The 18,089-nt window shown below is 42.9% G+C and overlaps 1 protein-coding gene across 4 annotated transcripts in view; it reads right to left on the bottom strand.

Annotated features, from left to right (window-relative positions):
- Positions 1–18,089, bottom strand: part of LOC137374308 (growth hormone-regulated TBC protein 1-like) — an 80,729-nt gene that overhangs the window by 26,840 nt on the left and 35,800 nt on the right. For 3 of the 4 annotated variants that reach the window (XM_068040147.1, XM_068040151.1, XM_068040150.1), the window contains one exon: positions 10,018–10,142. The exons of the other annotated variant lie outside the window; for it this stretch is intronic. In XM_068040147.1, the coding sequence (XP_067896248.1) occupies positions 10,018–10,142 (125 nt within the window). The remainder of the gene's footprint in view (positions 1–10,017; positions 10,143–18,089) is intronic. 4 annotated transcript variants of the gene reach the window in all.

Here is an 18,089-nt window from a genome sequence, read left to right on the forward strand (position 1 = left end):
CTCCACAGTAACCAATCTTAGGTTCATCCACCTCTTCTCAAATGTTAGATTCTTTAAGCTAGCTATTAATTTGATTGCCCTCTATTATACAATCTCCAGTGCCTGGTTATTCTTGGTGTGGAGAAACATTTGGAACTGTATACTGGTGGGGCTAGACCAGATTATCAGGTCATCTGTTATTTACATCTGTGACACTCCTCGTCACCATATATCACAGGTTGGCAGCATAGGCTTTTCCAGTTTGTGCACTGTTGTGCAGGTTGTTAAGAGTGTTCCATTTTTTTGTTAAAATTTGAGAATCTATATATTTTAAAAACCTGATTTCATGGACATTTAATCATCTGGAGAGGGCAAAACTGTGTTTCTTAAAAAAGGTTTGGGACTGAGTTTGATCTGAGAGTGGAATGTAAACAGTTACTGGGAAACACCTGTTTGCAAAGAAACCAACAGGGGGGTTGTTTTCTCACTAAAGGGACAGATGTTTACAAGCAAGTGATAAAGGAGTGATTTATGGTGGCCATGTGACTTGGTTCTGGAAAAGTTTAGTTTCAATTTGAACTGTTAAAACAGTCAGTTGTTGTCTCTGCCCGGAGTGGAGAAAACAGCCCACCTTTCTCTTTAAAAAGGAATCCTGCATCTCTTGAGAAGAAACCCTGTATTTCAAATGTGGCAGATCCCTATTTCCTCCTGTCTCTGAAGAATCCTATACTGTTGCCTCCTATATTTGAAGAAACCTTTTACTGCTATACTGCTGTTGTAAGACCCAAGAAGATCCTTGTTGCTGATAGCTCATGGAAACCTATGTGAAGCCTTCTGTAGTTGAAGTTCTTTGAATGTCTACCCAAAACAGACTGTTCATCAACCTTGCCCAGAAAGATTCTGAATGCCAACGAACTATTGAACTTTGGGACACCTTACCAAAACCCAGGAATTTCATCTCTTCAGCAAAAGTTTTTTTTAAATTCCTTCTATTTCTTTGTGACAGCTGTAAATAAAAATCCCTTTTTACCCGGTTAACCTGCTTTTGGATGTATGTGCGTGTGCGTGAGGGCTAGGATAATAATGCGGGCTTCAATATTTGGATTTGCATATATATATATATTTACTTCATTATTGGTTAAGACTTGGTTTTATAATAAATGGATAATTCTGTTTTTTAAAGAAACCTGGTTGGTGTGCTTTATTCTGGGGACAAAGGGTATTTAATTGGCTATTTCTATAAGTGGGAAAATGTATTTATGTTGTAACCTGTAGAGAAGTAAGACTGAATTGACAGTGCACTCCTCCCGTCTCGGCTGTAACATGGTAGAGACAGAGGCTTCCAAGAGCTAACTTAAGGTGGGAGGCTGAGTTGTGAGGAGGATGCAGAGAGGCTTCAGGGTGATAAGAAGTATTTAGACAAGCACTTGAAATGCCATAGCATACAAGGCTACAGGCCAAGTGCTGGAAAATGGGTTAATAGTTAGGTGCTTGATGGCCGGCACAGACATGATGGGCCAAAGGGCCTGTTTTTGTGCTGTATAACTCTACGACTCAATTTGGACAAGTTAAGTGAGTGGGCAAATGGATGGCAGATGCAGTATAATGTGGATAAATGTGAGGTAAACCACTTTGGTAGCAAAAACAGGAAGGCAGATTATTATCTGAACGGCTAAAAACAGAGAGAGGAATATGCAACGAGACCTGGGTGTTCTCGTACACCTGTCGCTGAAGGTAAGCATGCAGGTCCAACAGGCGGTAAAAAAGACAAATGGTATGTTGGCATTCATAGCAAGAGGATGAGAGTACAGGAGCAGGGATGTCTTGCTGCAATTATACAGGACCTTGGTGAGGTCACACCAGATGATCAGCCATGATCATAATTAATGGCGGAGCGGGCTCGAAAGGCCTACTCCTGCTCCTAGTTTCTATGTAACACCATGTGTGCACCAGTTTCCAGGACATCGAGCAGATAGAAAAAGTGAAAACACTTTGCGCTTTCTTATTTGCTTATTTTTGCACATCACGTGGCAAGCTTTCTGTGTAAAACAGAACCACAGTATTTAAGTTCAGAAGCTGACCAGTTGGCAGTTGTTTTAGTGTTTCAATTACCTATTGGAGTGAAGTTCAGATAACACTTGATTGTGCTTGACACGCATTCCCTGGAGTACCCACATTGTAGGTGTGAGGATTTAAATGGAATTAAGTGGCATGACTTATAGATTTCTCCCACGTGCCACTTACCGAGTAGAATAGAACTCCCACAGAAACTGTTGCCGTGTATCATAGGCAGCCCCTCAGTGACCGGGGAATCAGTGAAATGGGCCGTCTATAATGCTCTCAGAACTTAAGGCTGCTCAATAGATGGAAGGCCCCAAGCCACTGTTTCTTCTGAAGGTTTGAAACCAATACAAGAAGGTTTCTTGTATTGGCTTCTCCCAACTGCGAGAGAGCAGAGATTTCCAGTTAGTGCTCCTGCAGGATGCTTGTCCAAGATATTGAAATGAGCCTAGAAATATTGGTGTGTTTGGCTATGCTCAAGGTGATGTGTCTGAGATGCACACCCGACTTATGCTGGAGTGAAGAAAAGTGGCCACTACGAGTTTGCCTTCAGTACTGCCTAGCCCCACATTGATGGTGGAGGGGACATTGGAAGGGTGGTGGAGGTGGACATGCCTGCAGCTAGGAGGAATGCCGATACTCAGCTGGGCAGGTGACAATACGTCTGTCCTTATTTTGTGTTATTAAGGCTTGATACTGAGTGTGTTACTTTTCAGTTGTTCTTTCCTCGTCTGATATGACACTAACTGGCAAGCTAGATTGATCTTTTTTTTGAGTGCATAGAAATAAAGACTACAAATCCCTACAAACCTAGTGTCACTGTGGAAAGGTTGCCAGTGTTGACAGATGACACCAAATATACTATTGTGATGGGATAAGTGTTCGATTTGCCGGCATTGGTCAGTGCCAATTTGGGTAAAGTTAGAATTCAATGTTAAGGATCCCAGAGGATTTCATGCTTTAACTCTAAATGAGGTGCAACAGCATTTGGATGTTCTTCTGACATCACATTCTGAAGCCCACGCATCCTGTCTAGGGCTAGATTGATCATGTGACCCAACCCAGCTACTCCCCCAAATTTACAATATTCAGCAATTGATGTTACTGAGATGGTGGCAATAAATCATGCACAACTTGAACTGAACTTCAGCTCTTCCAACAGGTTAACAAATACTAAAACAACTTCTAACTGGTCAACTTCTGAACTTAAATACACAGTTCTACTTCACAGAAATAACTTTCCAGACAAATATGCAAAAATAATCAGAATAGAAAGAGTGTGAACACTTGAGGGTCAACCTCATCTTCCTGCAGAATAAAATGATTGATTTGCCTGTACTGTGTTATTAATCTTGTGCTGACCTATTTATGAGTCAGCTGTCTGGGGCTCCATGTCTGGAGCCTAAATTACTTGCAGCCTTCATTTGCTGCCTGTGGGTCAGACTTCAGGTCCAGACTCTCCTCTTCCTTGTTATGCTACCCATACAAGCCAACAAAAGCAGACTAACATCTTCAGAAAAATGGCCCATTCAACAACAACTCGCATTTATATAGCACCTTCAATGTAGCAAAGCATCCCAAAGTGCTTCACAGAGGCGTAATCAGATAAAAATGGAAAAATACACAAGTAGCACTCTTCGCTACAATCTGAGGTTATTTAAACTTTAATGGACGCTACATGTTGCTATGAGAATTTTTTTTGTATTAAAACTTAGGATTCTGTGTTTTTAAAAAAACTGAAGAAGGATTTCAGTGGATATTGAGAACCTGCAAATAGTTGAACATTTTGGTTGTTTTGAAAGAAAGTTCGACAAAAGCTGAACTGGTAAACAAGGACTGGAATGCAGGTAATTTCAAGGAAACCAGCAGGGTGTTGATCTCAGAGCTGCCCTCTGTTACTAGAAGAGAGAATTTATGACTGGGCATGTGACCCGTTTCAGGAATGTTTTGGTTTCAGTTTGGAACTTTAAAAAGCCAGTGAGTTTGGACAAAAAGCAGGCATTGGAAATTTGATTTTGACCTGCTTAGAGATCAGAAGATGACCCAGAAAAAGTATTACCTCTCTGTAAAGGAATCCTGCATCTCGAGAAGAAACCTTGTATTTCAAATGGGGCAGATTCCTATTGCCTCCTGTCTCTAAAGAATCCCTGCATCAAATGTGGTTCCTGTTGCCTCCTGGGTTTAAGAAATCCTGAATATTGGAAGAAACCTTTTACTGCTATACTGCTGCTGTATGACTGAAGAAAATCCTTGTTGCTGCACACCTGATGGAAGACCTTATGTGAAGCCTTCTACTGTTGAAGTTCTTTGAAGGCCTACCCATCATAGACTGTTCATCAACCTCACCTGGAAAGACATTGAGTGGCATCCAGATATTCGACTTTGGGACACCTCACCAAACGGAAGAACTTCGTCCCAGATCATGACAGGCTAAGTTTTTATTATTCCTTTCATCCCTATAAGCAAAATTTTCCTCCCCCCGATTAACCGGTTTTGGATGTATGTACATACATGTACATGAGGGTTAGGGAAAATAAGGAGCTTTAAAATCTCAATTCGTATATATATTTATGTCATTATTGGTTAAGGCTTGGTATTATAATAAACAGTTAATTTTGTTGTGGATTAAAGAAACCTGGTTGGTGTGCTTTGTTCAGGGACAAATAGAGTATCTAATTGCTGTTTCGGTAAGTAGGAAAATTTATTGATTTGCTGTGACCTGTGGAGAAATGGGACTGAATTAATAGTACACTCCTCACCCCTCGGTTGTAACAATGTGCAATAGTTCAATATAACTCTGCTGTTACTTTATACAGTTATGACAAGTATGCTGTGTTGAAGGAACGAAAAACAGTCATACCTTCAGCTGTCTAGACTTCAAGCTCTGGAATGCCCTGATAAACCTCTCCACCTCTCCTCAAAGTCTACCTCTGGCCAAGTTTGTGGTCACCCCTCCTAATGTCTTCATCTTTCGCTGTACGTTGATATTTTAGAAAGACAGACAGACTTGCATTTATATAGTGCCTTTCACAACCTCAGGGTGTCCCAAAGCACTTTACAACCAATGAATTACATTTGAAGTGTTGTAATGTGGGAAATGTTTCAGCCAATTTGAACACAGCAAGCTCCCACAAACATCAATATGATAATGACCAGATAATCTGATTTTTTGTGCTGTTGCTTGAGGGATAAATATTGACCAGGACACTGGGGATAACTCTCCTACTCTTCTTCAAAATACTACAATAGATTCTTTTACGTTCATCTGAGAGGGCACAAATTGTTGAGGGCAATTTGGCAAATTGGATCCAAAATTGGCTTCGTGGCAGGAGGCAGAGGGTGACGGTCTAGGGTTGTTTTTGCGAGTGGAAGCCTGTGACCAGTGGTGTACCGCAGAGATTGGTGCTGGGACCCTTGTTTGTAGTTTACATTCATGAGTTAGACATGAATATAGGAGGTATGATCAGTAAGTTCACAGATGACACGAAAATTGGTGGTGTCGTAAATAGTGAGTATGAAAGCCTTAGATTACACGATGGTATAGATGGGCTGGTAAGATGGGTGGAGCAGTGGCAAATGGAATTTAATCCTGAGAACTGTGAGGTGATGCATTTTGGGAGGACTAACAAGGCAAGGAAATATACAATGGATGGTAGGACCCTAGGAAATACAGAGGGACCTTGGTGTACTTGTCCATAGATCACTGAAGGCAGCAGCAGAGGTAGTTAAGGTGATTAGGAAGGCATATGGGGTACTTGCCTTTATTAGCCAAGGCATAGAATATAAGAGCAGGTAGGTTATGATGGAGCTGTATAAAACACTAGTTAGGCCACAGCTGGATTACTGTGTACAGTTCTGGGCACCACACTATAGGAAGGATGTGACTGCACTGGAGAGGGTGCAGAGGAGATTCACCAGGATGTTGCCTGGGCTGGAGCATTTCAGCTATGAAGAGAGATTGAAAAGACTAGGATTGTTTTCCTTAGAGCAGAGAAGGCTGAGGGGGGACATGATTGAGGTGTACAAAATTATGAGGGGCGTAGATAGGTTAGATAGGAAGAAATGTTTTCCCTTACTGGAGCTTTCAATAACCAGGGGGCATAGAGTTAAGGTAAGGAGCAGGAGGTTTAGAGGGGATTTGAGGAAAAATTCTTTTCACCCAGAGGGTGGTTGGAATCTGGAACGCATTGCCTGAAGGAGGTGGTAGAGGCAGGAACCCTCACAACATTTAAGAAGTATTTAGATGAGCACTTGAAACGCCATAGCATACACGGCTACGGGTCAAGTGGTGGAAAATGGGATTAGAATAGTTAGGTGCTTGATGGCCAGCACAGACACGATGGGCCAAAGGGCCTGTTTCTGTGCTGTATGACTCTATGACAGGTTGAGAAAGTGATTAAAAAGGCATATGTGATCCTGAACTTTATAAATAGAGGCACAGACTACAAAAACTGGGAAGTTATGACAAACTTTTAGAAAACACTGGTTTGGCTTCAACTGGAGTATGTGTCCAATTCTGGGCACCACACTTTAGCAAGGATGTGAAGGCATTGGAGAGAGTGTAGAAAAAAATTATGAAAATGGTTCTGGGAATGAGACACTTTAATTACATGGATAGATTGGAGAAGCTGAGGTTGTTCTTCTTAGAGAAGGTTGAGAGGAGATTTGATAGTGGTGTTCAAAATCATGAGGGGTCTGGACAAACAAAATGGAGAGAAACTGTTCCATTTGGTGGAAAGGCTGAGAACCCAAGGTTACTGATTTAAGGTGACTGGCAAAAGAACCAACAGCGACATGACAAAAAGCATTTTTTTAAAAACGCAGCGAGTGGTTACGATCTGGAACGCAGAAAGGTTGTTGGAGGCAGATTCAATTCAAAAAGGAATTGGATAGCACCTGCAGAGAAAAAATTGCAAGGCCAGGGAAAAAGGGTGGGGAATGGGACTGGCTGAGATGCCCTAGCAGAGAGCTGCAACAGACACGATGGGGTGAATAGCCTTCTTCTGTCTACAACCATTCTATGATTCATCTGAAAGATGGCACCTCTGACTGTGCAGCACTCCCTCAGTAGTGCACTGGAGTGTCATCCTAGATTTTTGCACACAAGTCCTGGGGTAGGCCTTGAACCTAGAACCTTGTGACTCACAGAGGCAAGAGTGCTATCAACTGAGCCATGGCTGACACCATTTCGCCTGATAACACTCCTGTGAAGGACCTTGGAGCATTTTCTATATTAAAGGTGCTATATAAATGCAAGGAATTGTTTGATCTTTTGATGATCTTAAACATGTCTTCTAGTTACCAGGTCACTACATGGAAATATTTTTCCCTGATTTGCTATGCCAAAATCTCTCAATTTTGGAGCACCTCTATTAAATCTGGAACAGAGAGCCTTTAGAAACTTGCACACTGGTGCTGCCAGACCCAGGACCTGCCCCCTTTGACCCTGGATGGTGCTGCCAGACCCAGGACCTGCCACCCCTCTGACCATCCCTAGAGCTGCCAGTGCACTTTTAGTCCATCACTGGAGTGTCTCAAACAACAAATCGGACTTAAATGGGTAAGGAACACGTGAATCAGATGGGAAAAGCAGGACAAATACCACCAATTGTAAAGTCCTAAAGTTATGAATTAAAATAATGGGCAGTCAGCAAATAGTCCATAGTGAACAGCAGAAAGGGAACAAGTAAATCAGTGCAAATCTAAGTGAAAAATTCTTTCATCGACCATTCTGCTTTCTCCAACCCTAGATTTACCCCAGGGCTCCCCTCGCCTTACAGACTTACCTAATCCTAAACTGTCACAACACCCATTTCCAATCAATGCCTTGGAATTATCTTGCAGCAGAATCCATCAATACATTAACCCATGAGGTAGCCATTAGGGCAGCAGCAAGCCCGACTCCTCCTGCCACAACAACATATAAAGAGACACACACTGCTAGCAAGCCTGCTAACCGTTGTTTACTGATTAAGAGCACAACTTTAAGGAATACTAGCCAGAGTGGTCAAGTTGCTACACATAGCACATGCAAAAAAAGATAAAATGTTGTGTCCATTAAATAGGAAGGAAGTGCCACTTGATTAAGAAACATTAAGTAAAACTGTGATAACATTTTGGCACTGGTGATTTCCTGAGCAAGCACAACTCAAAAGCTAAAAGCCATCCTATGACAGCATCCACTGTTATGTAGACTTCGTTAGCCTTCTGCTTCAAAAAAGGCCATTAAAACAAACTCAGGGTTACAGGAACCTTTGGGTTCATAGAGTTTGAAAATCAACTGCTAAGAGGCGTGCATTTATACAGTGCTGTCCAAGAGCTCAGGACGTCCCAAAGTGTTCACAGCCAATGAAGTAGTTTTGTCATGTGGCCACTGTTGTAACATCAGAAAATACAGCAGCCACCTGCACACAGCAAGTTCCCACAAACAGTAATAAGATAAATGACTAGGTTTTAGTGATGTTGGTCGAGGGAAAAATATTGGCCCCAGGAAAATGTTCTCAGTCTCCAATAGTGGGCATGGGATCGTTTATGTCCACCCAAGACGGCAGATGGGGCCTCTGTCTAACTTCTCATCCAAAAAGTGGAATAGTTTAGTCACACCCCCTCATCTTCCCCCTCACCACCCACCTCCACCCCCACTGTAACCTAGCACACAATGGGTTAGGTTCTTCACTGCTGTGTCTGCCAGCACAGAGCCTGTGATAGTTAGCTTAAGCTATACTGGAGACAGACATTTATTCCACAGGAAATGGAAGTGTAATAAAACTAGTAGCATAACAGAACTTGTGCTTAAGTGGAGAATCATGACACAAGTAAAATATTTTCCACGAGCACAGAGACTTTCCTGAAGGTCATTGCAGCAACTGCCTATTGGAGTGTGAGCTCCTCTAAGGGCCATGCCATCAAATGCAAGCCCTGAAGGGTCACCTGGCCACTCATCATCATCTTTGTGCGGGAGACCAGCTGACACCAAGACTTGGTCAATCTGAGAACCAGGTCTTTCTGGTCCGATTGAGGATGATGGCAATTACCATCATCTCCTCTTCCCAAATTCCCTTTATGATCTGTTCCATCAGAGAAAATGGAGTAAAGGCATTTCCTGGCATGCTGGGGACTGTGCAGACCCACTGCCCACCTGCCCAGAATTGGGAGCAAAACAATGGAAACCTTTTTCTGGAATACAGCCAAGAGCGGTCTCCCAGTGTGCTCACCTACTTGAAAATAATGCTGCTGATCTCAGTGGTGTCAGGCACAAGGCTGCACCATTCCATCTGTCAGTAACACTACCACCTCATTTTGTGCATTCTTGGGATTTGGGCTGAAAATAGGGAGGGAGGGAGGGAAGATGGACATAAAAGAGAAATAGAAAAAAGGAGAAATAAAGAAAAACAGAAAGAGACACATGCACACACTAAGAAAGACATGGGCAACAGTATTTGCCAGGCACAGACAGCAAGCATAAGAAAGCCAGCCAGTAGAGAGTGCAGATAAAGGGATGGAGAAAAAGCAAGAAAGAAAGTGTAAAGAGTGCGATAGAGCGAAGTGGGGGGGGGGGGGGGGGGGAGAAAGAGAGAGACAAAAATATCAGGCATTTTACTTGAATTATTCAGCCACTCACTGAGCTGATCAATGTAAGCAACCTTCAGAAACTTGATACGAACTCCAGATCACAAAGATCTGTACAGTGAATTGATGACATTCACCCCACACTCTGGCATATCCTTTCATAGACGCCCAATGTTCGGTGCTCTAACTGCATCTTTAATGACTCGAGTTTGCGTTTTCACCATCTATTCGAGATATTAAACACTCTGACATGCTTCTTGGCATCAGGCCTGAGCTTGTGGAGACATCACCAGATCTGGGAAGGAACCTCTAAGGGCCCATACCCCAAAGGTGACCGGCCCACACGCAGTACAGACTGACTCGCACACCAACCTGCTCATACTACTTATAGAATCAAGCTCTACATACCTGGCAATAGCCAACTGTTTTGTTGTGGTTTCCGTATGCCACTAAAATGTTGAAAAGTGCGTCCTGTAAGGAGGGGTTAGCAGTTCTACGAAACTGTACATTGTCAGGAAATGTTCTGTTAATGTCTGAAAATAAAAGCAAACAATTTTGCTTTTAAATCTCAGCACAAAATGATTAAAATGTTTCAATACATCATTAAATGGTATGGTTTCAGCAATTTCAGCTTATGCACCACCATTTATTTTTTCTCTTTTACGTATGAATTTGACATCCTTTCACAGCCAAATCAAGACCTTGAAACATAATAAGTAAACAGTACAGAGGAGTTGGATTTAATATTTCAGTGTCTGCAATACTTGTTCACAAATTCTCCACCTTAGCTTATGATAAAGTAAAAAAAAATCCAATTCACACCCAGATCAAAAGACTGTAGCTTCAAAGCAACGGTCTCGGAAGTCATTTAGGTAGTCAGAAATCACATCAAATGATTTACTCATGAAATACATGATTATTACACTTTTCACAGTACATCAAGATCAAGCTAAAGAGAATAACAACATTGATGAAAATGAATCATGCAGGAATTAATGGCTGGGGATTATCAACTCTGTCAGTCAGCTAACTTGTGCTGACTTTGTGCATTTAACAGCAGGTCTAAAGGACATGAGGGAAAAAGCAATAGAAGGATATGATGATGGGGTGAAATTAGAGTCAGAGAGTCAGAGTTATACAGCACAGAAACAGGCCCTTCAGCCCATCGTGTCTGTGCCAGCCATCAAGCACCTATCTATTCTAATCCCATTTTCCAGCACTTGGCCCTTAGCCTTGTATGCTATGGCATTTCCGGTGCTCATCTAAATACTTCTTCAATGTCGTGAGGGTTCCTGCCTCTACCACCCCTTCAGGCAGTGTGTTCCAGATTCCAACCACCCTCTGGGTGAAAAAGGTTTTCCTCAAATCCCCTCGTAAACCTCCTGCCCTTTACCTAAATCTATGCCCCTTGGTTATTGACACCTCCGTCAAGGGAAAAAGTTTCTTCCTATCTATCCAATCTATGCTCCTCATAATTTCGTACACCTCAATCAGGTCCCCCCTCAGCCTTCTCTGTTCTAAGGAAAACAACCCTAACCTATCCAGTCTCTCTTCATAGCTGAAATGCTCCAGCCCAGGCAACATCCTGGTGAATCTCCTCTGCACCCTCTCCAGTGCAATCACATCCTTCCTATGGTGTGGTGACCAGAACTGTACACAGTACTCCAGCTGTGGCCTAACTAGCATTTTATTAAGTAAGGTGGGAGGAGGCTCGTGTACAGCATAAACCCACTGAGCTGAATGACACAATTCTGTGCTTTAAATTGTGTGTGCACAGGGGTGGAGAGAAAGAAAGACAGACAGACCTCTATTTATATAGCACCTTTCATGATCAGTGGATGTCAAAGTGCTTTACAGCCAATGAAGCATTTCTGAAGTGTCGTCACTGTTGCAATGTAGGAAAAATGTAGTTGGTTCAGTCCATCTCCACCCTTCTTTCATAACAGAATCACCTCCCCCGCATGTACCCTTGAAAACAAACAAACCTTAGAGTGTGGGAACAGGAGGGACAAACGGGAACCTATTTGAAATAATTAACTGGGTTGGGGCAGGGGGAGGAGGAGCATCCATGGTGTTGCATAGATACAACCAGAGGGAAAGACCCTGGGGAAGCACTGCCACAGGGCCTAGGAACCATAACCACAGTACTGGGAACTTCACAGAATGAGGTACTCCCGCCACCAACATGGACAGCTCCCCTATCTGTGGGTAACACCCAGGTTGCTAATGTACTGGACAAAACCAGCCTCCTAAACAAAATACAAGAGTCCAATCCCTGAATTATATTGTCTCAGTGGAAGAACAGTGGGCAGCACAGTGGCGCAGTGGTTAGCACCGCAGCCTCACAGCTCCAGCGACCCGGGTTCAATTCTGGGTACTGCCTGTGTGGCGTTTGCAAGTTCTCCCTGTGTCTGCATGGGTTTCCTCCGGGTGCTCCGGTTTCCTCCCACATGCCAAAGACTTGCAGGTTGATAGGTAAATTGGCCATTATAAATTGCCCCTAATATAGGTAGGTGGTAGGGAAATATAGGGACAGGTGGGGATGTGGTAGGAATATGGAATTAATGTAGGATTAGTATAAAATGGGTGGTTGATGTCGGCACAGACTCGGTGGGCCGAAGGGCCTGTTTCAGTGCTGTATCTCTAAATATCTATTTTCCTTCAAGGCGCAGCAGATGTGGCATTTCTACAGGAGATCCACCTCAAGCCTCCAGAAAACCCAAAATTGCATGGGACCAAGCAGCGGAATGGCCTCACTCAGTAACAATTAGATTCCCTTCATCTTGGAGATCACAATCCCAGAGGAGGTCCATCCCCATACAGCCTTAGAAAGTGAGATGACACATCACAATGCTTAAATATGAATTGCCTACTCCTTGACTCAGTCCTCACTCACCCACCTCCAGTATGGTAACCACAACTTGCATTTAGATAGCACCTTTAACATAGTAAAACATCCCATGAAACTTCACAGGAGCATTAACAAAATTTTACACAAATCCATCTAAGGAGACCAAAAGCTTTGTCAAAGAGGTAAATTTTGAAGAGCATCTTAAAGGGGGCGAGAGTTGGAGAGGTTCATGGAGGGAATTTCAGAGTTTAGTGCCTAGGTAGTTGAAGGCACAGCTGTCAATGGTGCAGCAATCAAAACAGGGGGTGCGCAAGAGACGAGAGTTTGAGGAGAACCGTGGGGCTGGAGGAGGTTACAGATAGGGACAAGCAAGGCCATGGAGGAGTTTGAAAACAAGGATGAGAATTTTGGAATAGAGGCGTTGCCGGACCCAGAGCCAATGTAGGCCAGCAAGCACAAGGGTGATGGGTGAACGGGAGATGGTATGAATTCGAATACAGGCAGAGTTTTGGTTGAGCTCAAGTTTAAGGATGGGGGACCAGCCACGAGAGCCTTGGAGTAGTTGAATTTAGAGGTAACAATGGCAAATACAGTGAGTCCAACATCCTAAGGTGGAGGCATTTAATTCTACACTAAAATCTACTTACTGAATGAGGCTGTCATGTCAAAAGCTGTTGAATTAGCTCCACACCCGTTTCTGATAAAGTCAATATGTTTTATTATTCATCCGGGACATGTGACTGATCACTTGGAATTTGCATTAGTGGAAGATTAAGTGCATCTGGATGAAGTAGAATGCACATTTTGTGCGCCTAGAAATAGTAGTGAGATAAATTAAACCCATAACAATGCAGCCAATATGATAACCAAGCCATGAGCCAACTTCAATCTGTTACCACTTTTTAATTGCAACAGAATTGATTTGGATCTCATTTCCTTATAGATATCTACATGGTCAGTCCATTCAATCTAGATGATTGCTACCATGTCCTTTGTTGGTTAGAGACAGATTTCTGGGTGTAAAGAGCCCTGATGCTTGCAAGGCCACTTGATTTGACAGCTCAGCTTCCCTAATTCATCTGTTCCTCTGGTGCCACTGTGCTCAGTGGTGAGTGGCCTACAGCCCTTCACAGACTTTGAAATATTGGCACTGATCCGGGTTGACTTAAATGAAGTGCGTGTCTTGTATCATTGTTATGTACCTTTTGATTCATTCTCAGGATGTGGGTGTCACTGGCGAAGACAGCATGATCGCCCATCTCTCCTTGCCCTGTGAAAGTGGTGGTGGTCCTTCTACTTGAACCATTGCAGTCTAAGTAATGAAGGTCTCCCTGGTGCATTAGATCCACTCTCTGGCCACACACACACAGGCCGAAACAGAATGTCAGTGTCTGCTTGCCCTGTTTGACGCTAAGATGAGCTTTAAACTCCACATCCTATCCATTACATCACCAGTGTGCCTTACAGATGCTTTGGTTACCTCCAAACTCAACTGATTGGCAATTTCCTTGCTGGCCTTTTATCTTCCTCCATCCATAAATTCCAACCTATCCCAAGCTCTGACACAGGTATCCTCTGAGGCACTTAGCCCTGCTCACTCAGCATCCGATTTTCATCGAGTTAATGGCTGCTTATCCATATTACATTTAAAATCCTCATCATACGAACAAGGAGCATGAGTAGGCCATTCCGCCCCTCGAGCCTGCTCTGCCATTCAATAAGATCATGGCTGATTTGTTTGTGTCTCGAATTCCACACTCCCATCTACCCCAGATAGTCTTCGATTCCCTTGCCTACCAAGAATCTATCTACCTCCACCTTAAAAATATGCAATGACCCCACCTCCACCACCTTCTGAGGCAGAGAGTTCCTAAGTTGCACAACCCTCAGAAAAGATTTCTCCTCTCTGCCCTAAAAGGGCGACCCCTAATTTTAAAACAGTGCGCCCTAGTTCTGGACTCACCCACAAGATGAAACATCCTTTCTACATCCACCTTGTCAAAACCATTCAGGATGTTATAAACTTCAATCAAGTCTCCCCTCACTCTTCTAAACTCCAGTGAAAATAAACCCAGTCTGTCCAACCTTTCCTCATAAGACAACCCGCTCATTCCAGGTATCAAACTAGTAAACCACCTCCAGCGCATTTACATCCTTCCTTAAATGAGACCAAAACTGCACACAGTATTCGAGATGTGGTCTCACCTGTATAACTGAAGCATAACATCCTTCCTTTTATTTTCAATTCCTCTTGTAATAAAGGATAGCAGTCCATTAGCCTTCTTTATTACTTGTTGTAACTGCATACTAACTTTTTGTGACTCATGCACTAGATCCCTCTGCACCTCGGAATTCTGCAGTCGTTCTCCGTTAATACTCTGCTTTTTTTTTCTTCCTGCCAAAGTGAACAACTTCACATCTTCCCACATTATACTGCATCTGCCAGATTTTTGCCCACTCACTCAACCTATCTGTATCAGTTTGCAACCTCCTTATGTCCTCCTCACAAAATACTTTCCTACCTATCTTTGTGTCATCTGAACTTTAGCTACCTTGCCATCGCTTCCCTCATCTAAATCATTGATATAAATTGCAAAAAGTCGAGACCCCAGCACCGACCCCTGCGGGACCCCATTTGTCACATCCTGCCAATCAGAAAAGGACCCCTTTATGCATACTCCCTGTTTTCTGCCAGCCAGCCAGCCAATCTTCTATCCATGTTAACCCCCTACACCATGAGCTCCTACTTTGCACAATAACTTTTTATGTTGCACCTTTTCAAATACCTTTTGGAAATCTATGAACAGTACGTCAACGGGCTCCCCTCTATTCACAGTGCATGTTACTCTTTCAAAGAACTCCAATAAATTGGCTAACCGTGATTTCTCTTTCACAAAACCATGCTGACTATTCCCGATTACCTGGAGATTTTTTAAGTGCCCAGCTATAGCCTCCTAATGATCGATTCGAACACCTTCCCCACGACAGACGTCAAGCTAACTGGCCTATAGTTACTCGTTTTCTGCCTTCCCCCCTTCTTGAATATTTGCTACTTTCCAGTCTGATGGAACCTTTCCAGAATCTAGCGAATTTTGAAAAATTAACACCAACGCATCTACTACCTCATTAGCCACCTCTTTTACGACCTTAGGATGAAGCCCATCAGGACCCAGGGACTTGTCAGCCTGCAGCTCCATCAGTTTGCTCAGTAACATTTTCCTGGTGAATGTAATTTCACCATGTTCTTCTCTTCCTTCCACCTCCTAATTTACAGCTATTACTGGAATGTTTTTGTACCCTCTATAGTGAAGACAGAAGCAAAATATTTGTTCATTTCATCCGCCATTTCCTTATTATCTACTATTAACTCCCCAGTCTCACTCTCTGGAAGACCTACACATACAAACATACGAATAAGGAGCAGGAGTAGGCCACTTGGCCCCTGGAGCCTGCTCCTCCATGCAATGAGTTCATGGCTGAACTGATTTCTCCACAATACCACCCACCCCCAATAACCTTTCACCCCCTTGCTTATCAAGAATCCATCTACCTCTGCCTTAAACATATTCAAAGACTCTGCTTCCACTTGATCTTTTCCTTTTTAAATATCTGAAAAAACTCTTGCTATCCATTTTTACATTTCTAGCTAGCTTCCTCTCATACTCTAAATTATATCTCCTGATTAACCTTTTCGTCATTCTCTGCCTTTCTTCATATTCTGACCAATCATCTTTGCACAATTTTATGCTTTTTCCTTAAGTTTGATGCTTTCCTTAACTTCTTTAGTTAACCAGGGATGGTGGGTCCTCCCTTTAGAATTTTTCTTTATAGTAGGAATATACTTATCCTGAGTATTCTGAAATATCCCTTAAATATCTGCCACTGTTTCTCTGTTGATCTATTTCCAAGCCTAGTATTCCAGTTTACTTCAGCTAGCTCAGCTTTCATGCCATATAGTTGCCCTTATTTAAGTTTAAAATACTAGTCTTAGACCCACTCTTCTCTCTTTCAAACTGGATGTAAAATTCAATCATATTGTGGTCGCTGTTACCTTTACTCTGAGGTCATTAATTAATCCTGTCACATTACACAATCCCAAGTATAATATAACCTGCTCTCTGGTTGGTTCCAGAACATGCTGCTCCAAGAAACACTCTCAAAATCTCTCAAAAGCATTCTATGAACTCCTCATCCAGGCTACTACTGTCAACTGATGTTCCCAGTTTATATGGAGATTAAAATCACCCATGATTATTGGCACCCCTTTTTCACAAGCACCCAATATTTCTTCTTGTATACTTCATCCCACATTGTGATTACTGTTAGAGGGCCTGTAGACCACTCCCACTAGTGACATCCTTCCCCTACAATTCCTCATCTCCAGCCAAACCAATTTTACATCCTAATTTCCTGAACCAAGGTCATCTCTAACTATTGCACCAATGCCATCCTTGATTAACAGTGCTACCCCCTCCACCTTTAGCTAGCTTCCTATTCATTTTGAATGTCATATACCCTTCAATATTCAGGACCCAATCCTCGTCATCCTGCAGCCACGTCTCCATAATGGCCATCAGATCATATTTATTTACTTCAATGTGCGCTATCAGTTTGTCTACTTTGTTATGAATGCTACGTGCATTCAGATACAGAGCCTTTAGTTTTGTCCTTTTGTTATCTTTGTAACATCTAGTCTTGACTGTTGGTGTGTGATTAGGCATTTTTTACTCTCTGTCCCTCCCTGCCATTCTCTAACCTTCATTTCCCATATTACTATTCTGCTTGCCTGCCTTGACTCGACCCCTTTATTTGCTACATCTACGCAGGCTTGATCCCTCACCCCCCTTGTCTAGTTTAAAGCCCTCTCCACTTCCCTAGATATAGTTTGCTAGAACACTGGTCCCAGAACGGTTCAGGTGCAGACCATCCCAACAGTACAGCCCCCACTGTCTATAAATCTCTGCATGGTCTGGTCTGGCCCCACCTGATCTCCGCAACCTCCCCCAGCCCAATATGCCCTCCCAAATGGGCCATTCTCTGGACTCCTTGCACCCTCCCCTGCTCCACCATTGGTGGCAATGCCTTTAACTGCTTTGGTCTACTTGCTAGAATTCTCTCCCGAAACCTCCCCACTTCACTCTTTACTTCAAAAGCCTTCTCAAATTCCAACATGCAGGAAAGTGGAGTTGAGGCCAAGGTCAGATCGGCCATGAACTTATTGAATGACGGTGCAGGCTCAAAAGGACTGTATGGCCTACTCCTGCTCCTATTTCTTATATTACATTCTTACAAACATACATAGTAGGAGCAGGAGTCGGCCACTCGGTCCCTCAAGCATGCTCCGTCATTCAATAAGATCATGGCTGATTTGATTGTAACTTCAACTCCACATTCCTGCCTACCCCCAGTAACCTTTCACCCCTTTGCTTATCAAGAATCTATCTACCTCTGCCTAAAAATATTCAAAGACTCTGCTTCCACTGCCTTTTGAGGAAGAGAGTTCCAAAGACTCACGACCCTCAGAGAAAAAAAATTCTACTCATCTCGGTCTTAAATGGGCAACCCCTTATTTTTAAACAATGGCCCCTAGTTCTAAATTCTCCCACAAGAGGAAACATCATTTACACAT

The sequence above is a fragment of the Heterodontus francisci genome, chromosome 10, assembly GCF_036365525.1.
Source record: "Heterodontus francisci isolate sHetFra1 chromosome 10, sHetFra1.hap1, whole genome shotgun sequence".
NCBI classification, from domain to species: domain Eukaryota; kingdom Metazoa; phylum Chordata; class Chondrichthyes; order Heterodontiformes; family Heterodontidae; genus Heterodontus; species Heterodontus francisci.